The sequence below is a fragment of the Triturus cristatus genome, chromosome 5_1 (genome assembly GCF_964204655.1).
Source record: "Triturus cristatus chromosome 5_1, aTriCri1.1, whole genome shotgun sequence".
Classification (NCBI taxonomy): domain Eukaryota; kingdom Metazoa; phylum Chordata; class Amphibia; order Caudata; family Salamandridae; genus Triturus; species Triturus cristatus.
Window position 1 is genome coordinate 317,125,565 of NC_140587.1, and position 13,117 is coordinate 317,138,681.

At 39.9% G+C, this 13,117-nt stretch overlaps 1 protein-coding gene across 2 annotated transcripts in view; it reads left to right on the forward strand.

Annotated features, from left to right (window-relative positions):
- The window catches only part of TAF2 (TATA-box binding protein associated factor 2), a 948,796-nt gene that overhangs the window by 223,745 nt on the left and 711,934 nt on the right, over positions 1 to 13,117 (forward strand). For both annotated transcript variants that reach the window (XM_085605048.1, XM_085605049.1), the window contains exon 11: positions 11,762 to 11,897. In XM_085605048.1, coding sequence (XP_085461174.1) covers positions 11,762 to 11,897 — 136 coding nt within the window. The remainder of the gene's footprint in view (positions 1 to 11,761; positions 11,898 to 13,117) is intronic.

Genomic DNA, 13,117 nt, shown 5'->3' on the forward strand with positions numbered 1-13,117 from the left:
ATTCCTTTGCAGATCACTTTCCAGACAAGACCATGAAATAAGAAGTAAAACTTTCTAGCAGCACTTTGTGCTTTATCATAAATTCTTCACCAGTTCAAGGCAGCTTTGCGTATGCTCTCAAAATGGCCCAAGTAATAGCGTTCCTCAAAATGCCCCAGCTGCATCCTAAAATCTTCAATAACTTCCACCACCATCTTTCCAACAATCAGTCTTTATCCAGCCTGCCATGTACATTGAAGAATAGAAACTATTCTCTCACTACCAATTTGACTTCCAGTCTTCAGCGATAACACTGCTACTCACAAAATAATAGAGAAAGGTAGCTCATGCCTCAGTTGACCAGGGTGTTTGAACTGGACATTAGATATGGACTTTTGATGCAAGGTCCTTAATTATTCACTAGTTTATCGAAGTAGTAGATGGTTATTGGTCTGAACTGAAAGCACAAACATAGAACCTGCCAAAATTAATTGCAGAACCCTTCATGGCTAATTGTTAGCTTCATTATGTCCAATACATGCATGGCGAAAGAATCTAGACAGATGTCTAGAAAAACAAATGCACTACTAGTGCCCAAGAGGGGCGTACTCGTATTTAAACATGAAAAAATACATTAAATGTGACATATGTCTCAATCAAAAATGAACAATTACTTTCAAAGACACCGCGATATAAACATTGAATACATTGACATAGATAATTCTCCACACCAAAGGCAAGTTTTCAGTGAAACTGAATCCATGTATCTCTTTAATTCAATCATAAAGATGAAAAAGCTTGACAGAACGTTGCTTGTTCTCAGCAAAAAAGTCTGTATTTCCAATTTCATATAACAAATCCCAATGCATTTCGGGCTTTCAATTCAGCCCTTCATCAGGGGAATCTATAAGAACGAACAATATTTGTATCAATTAAGGCAAAAACATCATAGATTATCATAATCAGTACATGTACAATTATGCTGCTCAAGGAAAGGCAGGGGAATAGCATCCTGGTTTTTGCAACAGAAGCGAAATACCACCACCACGAGAGTTGTGAAAAGAAACAGAAAAGCAAAAACACTATAGTCATAAATTATGTACTAATTGCGAAAAACAATAAGTGCTCAACAAAGAAACAAATCATACCTTGAGAAACTACGATGGGTAAAACACAGTTAGAGAGTCAAAAACGAAGGACTGAGTGTGTCTGAGCCAATCCTGAAGTTGCGCTGCAAGAAATGAATGAAAACGAAACCTCAAACCATCGTCCCAAGTGGACGAACACCAATCGAACCAGTGTGAAAACCACTTACCAGCACTATATTTCAATGTAGTGTAAATTATCCACGTAAGCCTCCATTTGTTATTACATTCAGCAACACGCGACAAGTTTAGAACTGCGGTTGCAGTAATAATCAGCGTTCTGGCTGTAAAAATAACGAGACCCAAATATCAGGATACTGGTCTCAAAAACACTCACTAAGATTAAAGTTTCGGAATATAGAAAAAGCGCTTACCTAAACCAACTGTAATCCACCCGAACTAACCACCAACACTGGCTTCTGAAAAGCTGTCCGTGTCAGCGTGTTTAAAACAAAACTAGTCATAGAAACAGGACTAGCGTGTAAACTATCTGATATGATGACAAAAGCCGCCATCTTGGAGAATTCCACCAAAACTGAAAACTAATGCAATAAGAAATCCAAAGAAGAAGAAAACGAAATGATAAAAAGATGAATGAAAGATGCAAATGAAAAAATAAGAATAAAACTAAATAAAAGAAGAAAAAAACAAAAAGATGAAAAGCCACTGGTGCAAGAAACCTGTAATATTTTACAAACAGTCGGGGTAAATTTTAAAAAATGAAGTCAACACGGTGCATGAGAAATCATTGGTAGATGTGCATTACCATAGGGTGAGCTTTAGAGGAAACAAGCCAATTCAAACTTATCATTAAGCCCCTTGGGCAAGAGGCTTTGCATAAACCAGATCCCATAGGCTTCACGCTGTAGCAGAAACTTTGTAATATCCCTGTCAGGACGTACTGTTACTTTCTCTAGAATGCCAAAACGTAATTGAGCTATAGAATGCTTTTTATCTGCCCAATGAACTGCTAGCGGTGAACTTGTGGTTTTTGTCCGAATTCTGCTCTTGTGTTCGGTAATTCGAACACGTATCGACCTTTCAGTTTTGCCAACATAAAACAGCTCACAAGGACACTTAATAAAATAAATAACATGATGACTGTTACAATTGGCATCAAAATTAAGAATGATCTTTTTGCCTGTCCATGGATGTGTCACATATCTGCCAGTGATGGCGTTGTGACAATGTGAGCAATTCATACAAGTTGTCATGCCTTTAAATAACGTAGTTGGTTTAACTGTGGTCTGATTCAGCATCTCTTTTAAATTGTTAGATCTCTTGTACGCAAATAGCGGTAGCTCAGTAAAGAGATTTTGGAAATCAGCTTCATTTTGAAGTAGATCCCATCGTTGTAGGATTCTTTTTTTGATAAAATTGGAATTACTAGCGAAAGTAGATACAAATACTTCTCGACTAGAGGAAACCGGTTTATCCTGCTTAAGTAAAAGTGATTCGCGACTCTTCATCATTGCTCGGCTTGCAGCCTCATTCACCACTTTGGGGGGATAACCCCTAGCTAGAAATTTGTCTTTGAATTCATGCATGGTCTGCACGCTGGACTCAGGGTCAGAGGAAATACGTCTAATTCTTAACAGTTGAGAAAAAGGTAGATGTCTTTTTAGAGACCAAGGATGAAGACTCTGGTAATGCAAAGCATTATTACGGTCAGTTTGTTTCTTATACACCGCAGTCTTAATGTTAGTGCCCATCCTCGTTAAGATAACATCAAGATATAAAATGCTTTGGGAATCAATTGAATATGTGAATTGAATTCTAGGGTTAATCACATTAAGCTGTTGTATACATGACACTAGTTCATTTTTGGATCCCTGCCATACAACTAGAATATCATCAATATATCGACGATACAAAAGGAGCTTAGATGACCACAATGTATTAGATAGAATATACTCTGTTTCAAATTTAAGCATGAAAATGTTGGCATAGCTAGGTGCCCCAGAAAAGCCCATAGACGTGCCATTGGCTTGAAGAAAAAAATCGCCCTTCCACTGGAAGTAACTGTGGAATAAACAAAAGTGTAAAAGTTCGAGTAAAAACACTTTGTTGGCTCTGATGGAATCCTGCTTCAATAAAGACCATTCAACAGCTTCGAGACCCTCACTGTGAGGAATCGAAGTGTACAATGACACAACGTCAATGGTACACAAAAAGACTTCAGCTGAATGCGGTAAGCTCATACCAGCGATGATGTTCAATAGATGCGTGGTATCCTGCAAGTATGATGGACTGGACTGCACAATTGGTTGAAAAAAAGTGTCTAAGTATCGTCCTAGTGGATCATGGATTGACCCACACCCGGAGACGATAGGTCTCAACGGGGGGTCGTTGACATTCTTATGGATCTTGGGTAGCATGTACAGAGAAGGTCTACGCGGAAATCTCGTGTACAAAAATTCCCTAGTTTTATTATTGATCCAGCACATGTCCACAGCGTTCTGCAGAATGGAATTCAATAGGGACACAAAAGAACTCGTGGGGTCTTCAGTAAGTGGGATGTACGTATCCCGGTCCTGTAACATTAGTTCAACTTTATTTTCATAGTGAGTACGATCCATTACAACAAGTGCCCCTCCCTTATCAGCTTTTGTAAAGTAAAGAGTGGTGTTACATCTTAAAGAATTCAATGCCATTTTTTCACCTTTTGACAAGTTGAATGACCCTGATTTTGAGCATGGAATATGTTTTAGATCCTGTTTGACCAAATTCTCAAATAAATCAATGGTTTTGTGTGAAAAAGGTGGTAGAAAGGAGCTTTTAGGTTTGAATTCAAGATAACCCTCATCCACAGTGGGATTGGGAGTGGTTTCAATAGTGGAAAAAAAGTATTGAAGACGAAGCTTCCTAGTGAACTTAAAAAGATCAACCTGCGAGTCTAGAGCCTTTCCTGTATATGATGGAACAAAGGAACAACCTTTGTTCAGAACTGCAATTTGTTTGGAAGTCAAAGATTTAGAAGAAATGTTCACCACTAATGTTTCTTCCCCCTTCTCGTGGATCCTGTTCTTGTTGAATCTGTGGCCTCGACGGGTTTTGCTGAGGATGTTACTGTCAGTGCGGGAGGTTGGTTTGATGCTGGGCTTATCTCTAAAAAAGACACTTTTGATGTACTTGGCCCAGCGATAGCTGGTTCACTTTCTTGCGACTGTACACTGGTGGGGGCAGGTGGACGGGATAACTGAGTGTCTGTAACTGATGCGAGACTCTCCTCTGACGAAGTAGTACCCTGTTTCTGCCAGTTACGTTTCTGGGCGTACACTTCCGCCCAGGTATAAACCTCATCTAATTTGTAGTCGATGGTGTCCCTACGAAATTTTCTGATTTTACGCTCATGGATTTCTTTTGCGTAATTATCTAATTTAAGGTTGATGTCATCCAGTGTTTTAGACCATACCTCCGGTGCCATTTGTGCTGTTAGAGTGACTTGCAAATTTTTAATTTCAGATTCTAGTTCAATGATAACCTGAGACAATTCTTCCACTATCACAATACATGCATGGAGCATTTGAGAATATTTATGTATGAGACAGGCAGCCCCTGTTCACCACAATTTAATGATATTTGACTGTCACATCATCCATTGGGATCATACACCTTTTCACATCCCCCCTGGAAAAAACTGCTCTTTTTGTCAAGTGATTTCATTATGCCAAAAACCCAGGAAAACAAATTATTTCTATGTTCACCGCAATACACGAACATGTTTAAGCTATCATATCTTGCTAACTCCATCAGAACTGACTTCACTCTATTACTAGTTCCACAAGTGGAATCACTGGACTTTATTGTGTGCTTGTATCTAACCATAAACGTAATGTAACATCGGAAAAGTGCAACCTCCAATCACCCATGAACAAAGATTAGCTGATCTGTCTGTCGTATTTCAAACCGCGATCCAGAATTTAGTTATCTTTTGCCTTGATTCCACTTTGTGCACTGTTAAATGTACCATCATTCTCTGGTCCCTTAGATGCTGTTCTTTCCTTTAGTCCCAGACATCTTACAGAGATGGGAAACTTGCCCTCATCATGCCGGTTCTTAAAGAACACAGTCAGTCAGAGCCTACTGTTTACATGTGTTAAAGAGCTTGGAAAGTAAAGGCTCCTCTGTCTCTCAGCTTTAAAACCAAACAATCTATGTCTTCTCCAGCTAGAAATCCCTTACTTCTAACATGCAAATGTAACCCATTTTACTGTACCTCCATGGAAGCCTATAAAATTACCTCTTTTCTTCTTTGTCACAGGCTGACCTGATCATTCTCCCAACAAGTTGTTCAACTACATGTTACAGTCTGCTTCATAACACTGTTTTAGCCATTCTCCTCACTTCTAATTTCCAAGTTATGCTTCTGATCTTTTGATATATCCCTTGCTCATCTGCCACCACTGGCATGGCAAGATGTAGCCATCTCTTATTCATTGCAAGGGTTTGACCACTGTTTCTCTTTCAGTTTGCTCCATGTAACCCTCATACCTTTTAAAGTGGAAAAGTGCTCTTTAAATCCAATAAGTGGCACACAATTTCTGTATTGTTGTGTATAGTTGGTGAAACGTGTAACATTATGCTGCCATGCTGTTTTGTGAAATAGTTACAATATTTTACGATTTATAAATTAAGAATGTTGGCAGGCGCACCTTGGCATAAGTACTATTTAGACTTTTGAAGGCTATGTATCCTAGTATAATGAGTAGTAGTAGTGGTGCAAACTGTAATAGGGTAGCAGTTACATTTTTATACCTGGAATTTGGCCATACATTATTTTACTTATTGTTGCTTTTGGCAAATTAGATTTGTATTACTGACTGTTCCAGAAACCAAGCAGTTTTTCCTTTGATGGTCGTTACCAACTTTACATTTTTCTTGGGTTTTCTCCTGAAATGGTGCGTCATCGGTAGTAGCTTTTAAATTGCTGTTTCACTAAGTACTTGCTTCATAAGTACAGATGGAATTTGGCTTTAGGAACGTTAACCATGACCTATAAAGTAGGGAAGGTCGGCCAGCGACTAAGCTCAAGAGGTTTACTTTGCTCTTACTGTAGAATGAAGTCTGTGCCAAAGTGCTCCAGCACACATTCCTAATTTAGAAAGATCCTCAAAGAAAGATACATTTTATTCATTAATAGACTGTCTTGATGAGCAGGTTTTTCTGCTCTGTGTGCAGGGATACTTTTTTTTAAATATAAGTTGTATGTCTTGTCTGTGTCCCAAATGAAGATTCCATGTTTGATTGAGTGCATTAAACCAGAGAGAGACTATGGTCATGGGAAGGTGGAGGAAAGGTATGATGCCCCATTGTAGGTTTGTTGCTAGGGTGTTTGGACTGGTTCCTGCCATTCTGCTTCTATAGATGTGCACATCATTATTATAATTTATATATTAAGAGGCACACCAATGCTAAACCTTTAGTTACACGTGCTGTTGCTGCCCCAGCGTAATGAGATTCACTCAGTGAGGTTCGTAGTGTTGATATCATAACAGTGAGAACTCAAATAGCAGGAATACCTTTTAGTGTTCATCTTTTGTTCACATTTTCTGCAAACTGTGCTATAGTAGGCTTTCTGAAGTCTACGACACATTACTTACCTGAAAAGAACACAAAGGTAATTGATGAGAACAAGGTTTGATAATGAGGGAGTAGAATGAAAGGGCAGAGGGTGGCAGCAGGAGGTGACAACACCTGACCAACTGTTAAATAGCTGTTCCATATGTAGGGCTTTCCCTGGGCGTGCTCTGTTTGTACAGTTATAACATTGTCCCCTTAATTGCAAAAATAGAAAAACTAACAGTACTTAAGTTCACAAAAAGTCAGTGACATTTTTAAATTGTTGGCCGGTGTATAGGTCTGCCACAGCATGAGTTTTGGTTACCACATTTATTTGTGCTTTTAGTAAACCTGAACGTTTTCTTATCTTTTAGATTGGCATTTATGTAAGGCCTCATGAGCGTCCGATTTTCACGATTCTTTTGTTGCAAAAGACTTCTTTCTGTCAAATCAAAGACCTGAGCAAATGTGATTTGTCTACTACTTTCCTCACTGTTGTTGATATTGCCATTTTCCGAGTCACACTTTGGGCCTGATTACGATTTTGGCGCATGGGATACTCCATAACAAACGTGACGGACATCCCGTCCGCCATATTACAAGTTTCATTATATCCTATGGATCTTGTAAAACGGCAGACGGGATGTCCGTCATGTTTGTGATGGTGTATCCCATCCGCCAAGACCGTAATCAGGCCCGGAGTCATTGCATCTTAAACAGGATCCTTTGTGTTTTCCTTTCTGTTGTTCACATCTCTAACGGTCCTCACTTTTAGTTTCCACTTTCTGTTGATATTTCCTATGTTCAGCTTTCTTGCAGAAGGAGCAGATTATCCTCAAAGAAGTTTTTCTGCTTTGTTTAATTGATTGTTCCTTCTATCTTGACAAATGCCCTAGACATGCTCCATTTCACAGTGTGGTTGATGTCCTTTGGGCAATGTTTTGTGGTGGGTTTTTGTCAACCATGACACCTTGCTCTTATTCTAAAGTCCCATTTCAGTTTTGCTACTTATTTACAGAATCACCTGATGTTTCTTTTTTCGCTCATCCAATAGTGTTCAAGGTAGGGGTTTGTGATTGATGCTTCCTTCGACCATGCCATGCCAGATTTGTGTTGTGCTTGAAATAATATTGCCACATGCTTACTATGAGCGTTCTTGACCATTAGATTCTGGAGCTTGTTCAGCTCCAGAATCTAATCATTGGCGTATTGGTAGATGCTCTGATAAGTCGCCTACATTCTCGCATATCTAGTTTGGACGGATAGTCATTCGCATTCTTCATCGTATTATCTCGAACATGATCCACAGGACATTCAAGACATTTGAAATCTTTTTTATTGCCATACATTAATTAGAATTTAGTTTTGGAGTTTATTTGAAAACTTTTTTGTGACCTTAGTTGGATCTTTGGTTTTAAGTGTGGTACAAAGTAGAGGACCTTAAAGGAATTGCTGAGTTTATGCCAAAATCATGTGATTCACTACAAAACTTGAGCTAGTTTAGAGTTATAAACGTAGTGAATACTTAGCCAGACAAGGTATTTTAGTTTTTTTCTTCTATTTCAGCTTTATTTTTACTATAAGTACCATGAGTGATTACATAAGTACACTCTCTTTGGAATTTGAATGTCATCCAGTGATTAATAACATGAGAAATGCACTGTCATATGGCCTATGGAGACATTGTCATCTTCCTTGTGCATGAGCACGCAGCATACTGTCCGCTGCTTTGCACACGTTACTACATGCGTTTATTTTGCAAGTGCCATTCTGAAACTTTCACATAAGAACATACAGTTGTTTTCACGCTTTGCAGGTTCCTGGGATTTAGTCTGATCATTGTGAACAAGGTCGAACAATGCCCCTTGTTATTCTGTTCTGGTCAGGCCCGAACACCTAGACCAAACATTCAGATTCAGCTGTTGTTTGAGAACATGTACTTTGGTCTTATTGGAATAAAAGGATAGGTGGTGCACACTTGGAGAGGGACCTTTCCAGGAAGAAGAGCATTGACGGCACCTATGATGTAGATCTACCATCTATAGACTGAGGTACGGGGTTTGCTGATGACACCCAAAGATCTTCTAATCTATAATCATCTTGCTTTTATGCAAGGGGAGGGAGGTTAGGTTACACTGTCATTCATCATGACAGCTATTTTTATGATTTACGGACTACTTGCTATGCTGACCGTATTTGTGTTATGCATGTTTCTGCTGATTGTGGCGCGTACACTTCATACTAGAGCAAATTAGTTAAAATAAATATTTTAAACTTGTTAATGTCTCTGTCAGATCTTATTGTAGACTCATACAATGTTGTGGACGAAAGGGCGTGTCTCACAACCGCGATTCCTGAGAGTCGGGAGTGTTATGTTCTGGGGTGTCTAATCAATTGTTCCTCTTTGAATGAGTATGAGGGCAAGTGAGACACTATAGCTGGTCGGTCCCGGGCTCACTGGTACGAAGGTGGTAGGATAATTCAGTCCCTACATACTAAGGTTCCATAATCAAACGCATAGTTCTGTGCTTGTGGCGAATCCCTGCAACAGCACTATCACAAAAGCTCACAACCATCCCCTCAATGGGTCAGAAATAAAAATGGGAACATGTGAGCAATGGTTTAATGTGGTTCATTTTGTAGACAAACAGAAATGTCAAACCTCGGAAGTAGGAGGGTGTGATGTGATTTCTGTTCACCTCAGTGTGCAGTCTGGCCGAAGTTGGGCAAGTTACACTAGCACCTAGTATGTTAGCTATGAGGTGGCTGCAACGCTGTATCGTAGTGAAAAGAAATGAGGAAAAGGGATGGTAATAAAATGTGGGAGAAGTAAGTAAAAAAAAGCTTAAAGGTGGTCATTGACCAAAAGGAGGTAGAGTGGATTATGGGGCAAAAGAAGTCCCTCCTGTCTGTCTGGAGACAACCTTAGCCCTTGTATATATCCTTCTAGTTGGCACCTGCGTCCCATGGGACCTAGTCAACCTGAAGCCATACCACAGAAGTACAGTGAAACAGGGTTGGAGTCCCAAGAATGACTCAAAGTGTCTTATCAAGCTCAAAACTGGGCACATGCTCATGTTAGACAGGCATAGACCAGTGCCATTGCACACCAGTCTCCTCTTCAGAAACTCCATAAAAGTCTCAATGAGAAGCTCTTGCCTTAAAAATGTCTCCAGTTCTCCCAATAGCTTCTGCTCATCCACTACACCAGGCGACCCATGTGTCCGAACTGCAGCAAACTGTTGTTCAAGGGCAATTATTGTATTTTGTAGGTAGCCCCCTTCTGGTGTGCATGATCTTCATAGTAGGTTTCCTCATGGTCTTAGTGCAATTCATTGACACTCCAGAGATATCCTGATGAGGCATCCAGGGCAGTCCTACTACAGAGAATTCCGCTATCCACCGAGTTGCAGCTGTCTACCGTTCTGTTTCCCCCAAGGAGACCTTTTATTCAGTCCTCTGTTACCCTCAGACCAGCAGGGCCACGTTTTTAGAATGGTTCCACTGTGGCCATTGCTCACCTGGCTATCTCCTTTGCCAGGCAAAGAAGGCAGATGGTAGTAAGCAGATAGTCTGAGATAGCTACCCACCATCTACCACCTAAAGTCAGTTCTCTCTGCTGCCGTACTGGCTGTTTGCCTCATTCTTCGTCAGACTTTCCCTCCGCTGACAGCACTCATGACCCCTCACACTCACCAGTGAGCATCCAAGAATATACAGCTTACCAGATGCCCTTGATAGCTTGAAACTCAAGAGAGTCAGAGAGGGCAGTTTAGAATATTTTCTCACTTTGAGATTGTGGAGTAGGATCTGTAGATTTATTTGAAAAAAAAAATATGATAATGCATTTTAATTGCAAGTTAGAAGGTAACAAATGGTGAAGTTTTTGAATTTTGTTTTAGACTTTCTATGAGGACTGTATATGATTTGTATTTTCCGTGATTAGAAAACATCAGCCGTAACTGTTTGGTCAAAACCAGAAGGATTGCAAATGTAATTTTGCTGCTGATGTGAATCCACTGATATGAGTGAACCATTATAGAAGCCTTCAGCATTATAATTTCTGCTACTCTTGTGTGTCCCAAATGGTGTAGTGGTGCTGTAATGTTAAGCTATGAACTATATATGTCCTAAATTAAGGAATAAGTGACACAATAATTTTAATCAAATTCTGTTGGTATACCATTAATGGTGCACTATCAATAGTGTAACTCTATTTGCACAGACTGCATGTCATTAATAACAGAACGATGTTAAACCGAACTCGGGGACTGTGTGCTGTAGGTCAGTGGTGCCAAACATATTTGGGGCCTTATTGCAAGTATGCCGTACTCAAGGTGGTGGTCCGACCTCCTCCACCCCGGCGATCCTACCACCGTATTACGATGGTGGTGGTGGTGGGACCACCACACAACCCCCATCACTGCCAGAATCCTGCGGCGGTCGCAGTGTTGAGGGGGGCTTAAAATGATGGTGGTGCGGAAAGGCAGGGAAGGGGGCCTAAACTGTGCCCCTAGGGCAAACTGCCCATGGGGGTATACGTGCAGGGGGCACATGATATGCCCCCCCTTAAATGTGCATGGTTTAATGGCGCAGTAATGGCGGTGGCATGCTGTTAAGGCTCTCGTATGAGCCTAACATACCGCCGCACCGCCCGCCCTGGATTCAACTCTAATCCGGCAGTTGGGTTGATCATGGGCCTGACGGTCTTCCTGGGACTACTGTGGTCCTTCAGGAAGACCGCCAAACTAGTCATAAGGCCCTTGAACTTTACCTGCGTTGTCTACACTTCTTGGTAAATACCAGACTATCATAAGTATGGCGATTCTTATCGAAAACAACATTCTTCAAAATTGCAACTTAATATTGTGGCATTTCATGCAGTATTATGATTTGTCCAAATGACAGTTGCATATTTGTCCCCTCCGTAATTGTTTTCACTATGTCTAACTAAACAAATTTGAATTGATTTCTTTATGTGATTTTAATTTGTTTCTTATTGTTATTTTCTTCTCGCATGTAAGGGGATAAGTGACCACTAATTGTTTTTTATCTATGTACTTTGTCCGTTTCAGCCCTTCATCACATCTACACTTTTCTATAAAGCATCCTCACACTTTGTCCTGGGAGTATTACAAGATGTTCCAGTGCAAAGCTCATCTTGTCATGCGACTGATTGAAAACCGGATCAGTATGGAATTTATGTTACAAGTATGTAGATAAGATGTTGCCTACCAGAAATGTTTTTTGGAAAGGTTTTTACCAATTTGTGACTACACCATGTCTAGTATTTAAAGCATGTATAGCTGCTGTGATCATTTTTATGTACAAGTGTATTCTTTACTTTAGCTTATCAAGCTTGAACTCCCGGAACCTGAATGCTGAGTGTTTCCCTGAGGTTGTAAATGTTTTTACATAGTGATGGTATTTATATGATCACTGAAATCCCTCATCTACTGAAAAACCTATTTTTCTTTGGTTGAATGCTTATGTGTTCCTTTGCCTATTGAGCGTAAGTGTGTCCACTAGTTGTTTTTAACCATTTTATACTTAGTATTTTCTGATCTCAGTATTGGGAATTTTTGTAAATCTTGTGACAGTATTGATAACACAATGGTCTTCTCTCTAGGAGTTGCCTTGTAGATAAGATAAAGATAGTCCTCATAGGCGAAGACTTAATCATCTGAACCTCGTAGTGTGCAGTATTGCAGTGGATATTTTTTTTAATGAACACAGCAAGGCACTTTCTTGCAAATCTGCAACAGTTATCAGGCCCGGAGAAATACAGTAGAAGTAAAAGGTGGAGTACCTGGTGCACCAGTTTACAAGACATGACACCTGTAGAAGATAAAACTTTGATATGTTATTGCCTCAGGGGTCTCAGCAAAGTGTACTAGTGTACCATATGTTTCGCAAGGTTTGTCAAATGCCAGGTGGTTAAAAGCTCCACACTTGATCAGTTTAGCACATGTGTTAGCCCTTTACATTTAGTTGCAACCTATTCAGAGCTTTTGTCACATGAGAGATGAGAAATGCCTACCCCAAAAGCATGCCTATTCTTTGCAGTCTTTAGTACTAACTATCTAGTCCACAGAGAGCCTCCCTGCTCACAGTGGGCTTTGTTAAGACAAACCCTCTTTTCAAGACACCTGCGGTAAGTAATATGGCATTGAAAAACTCAGTCCTTTAGCTTGGGTATTCCCTATGTAATTGGTCATAAACCCGATTTATAGCTGTTCTCCCTCTCATTCCTCCATGCAACACTTTTGTCTTGGACCACTATAGCAAACAGAAAGAGTGTATACCAAGGAAGGTCGTTATGGATCTGAGTTCAAATATGTCTTATTTAAATAATCTTTTTCAGAGATAATTATAGTACCTCTGCTGATTGTTGAATTAATTACTACAATTCTATATTTAAATGTTGGGTA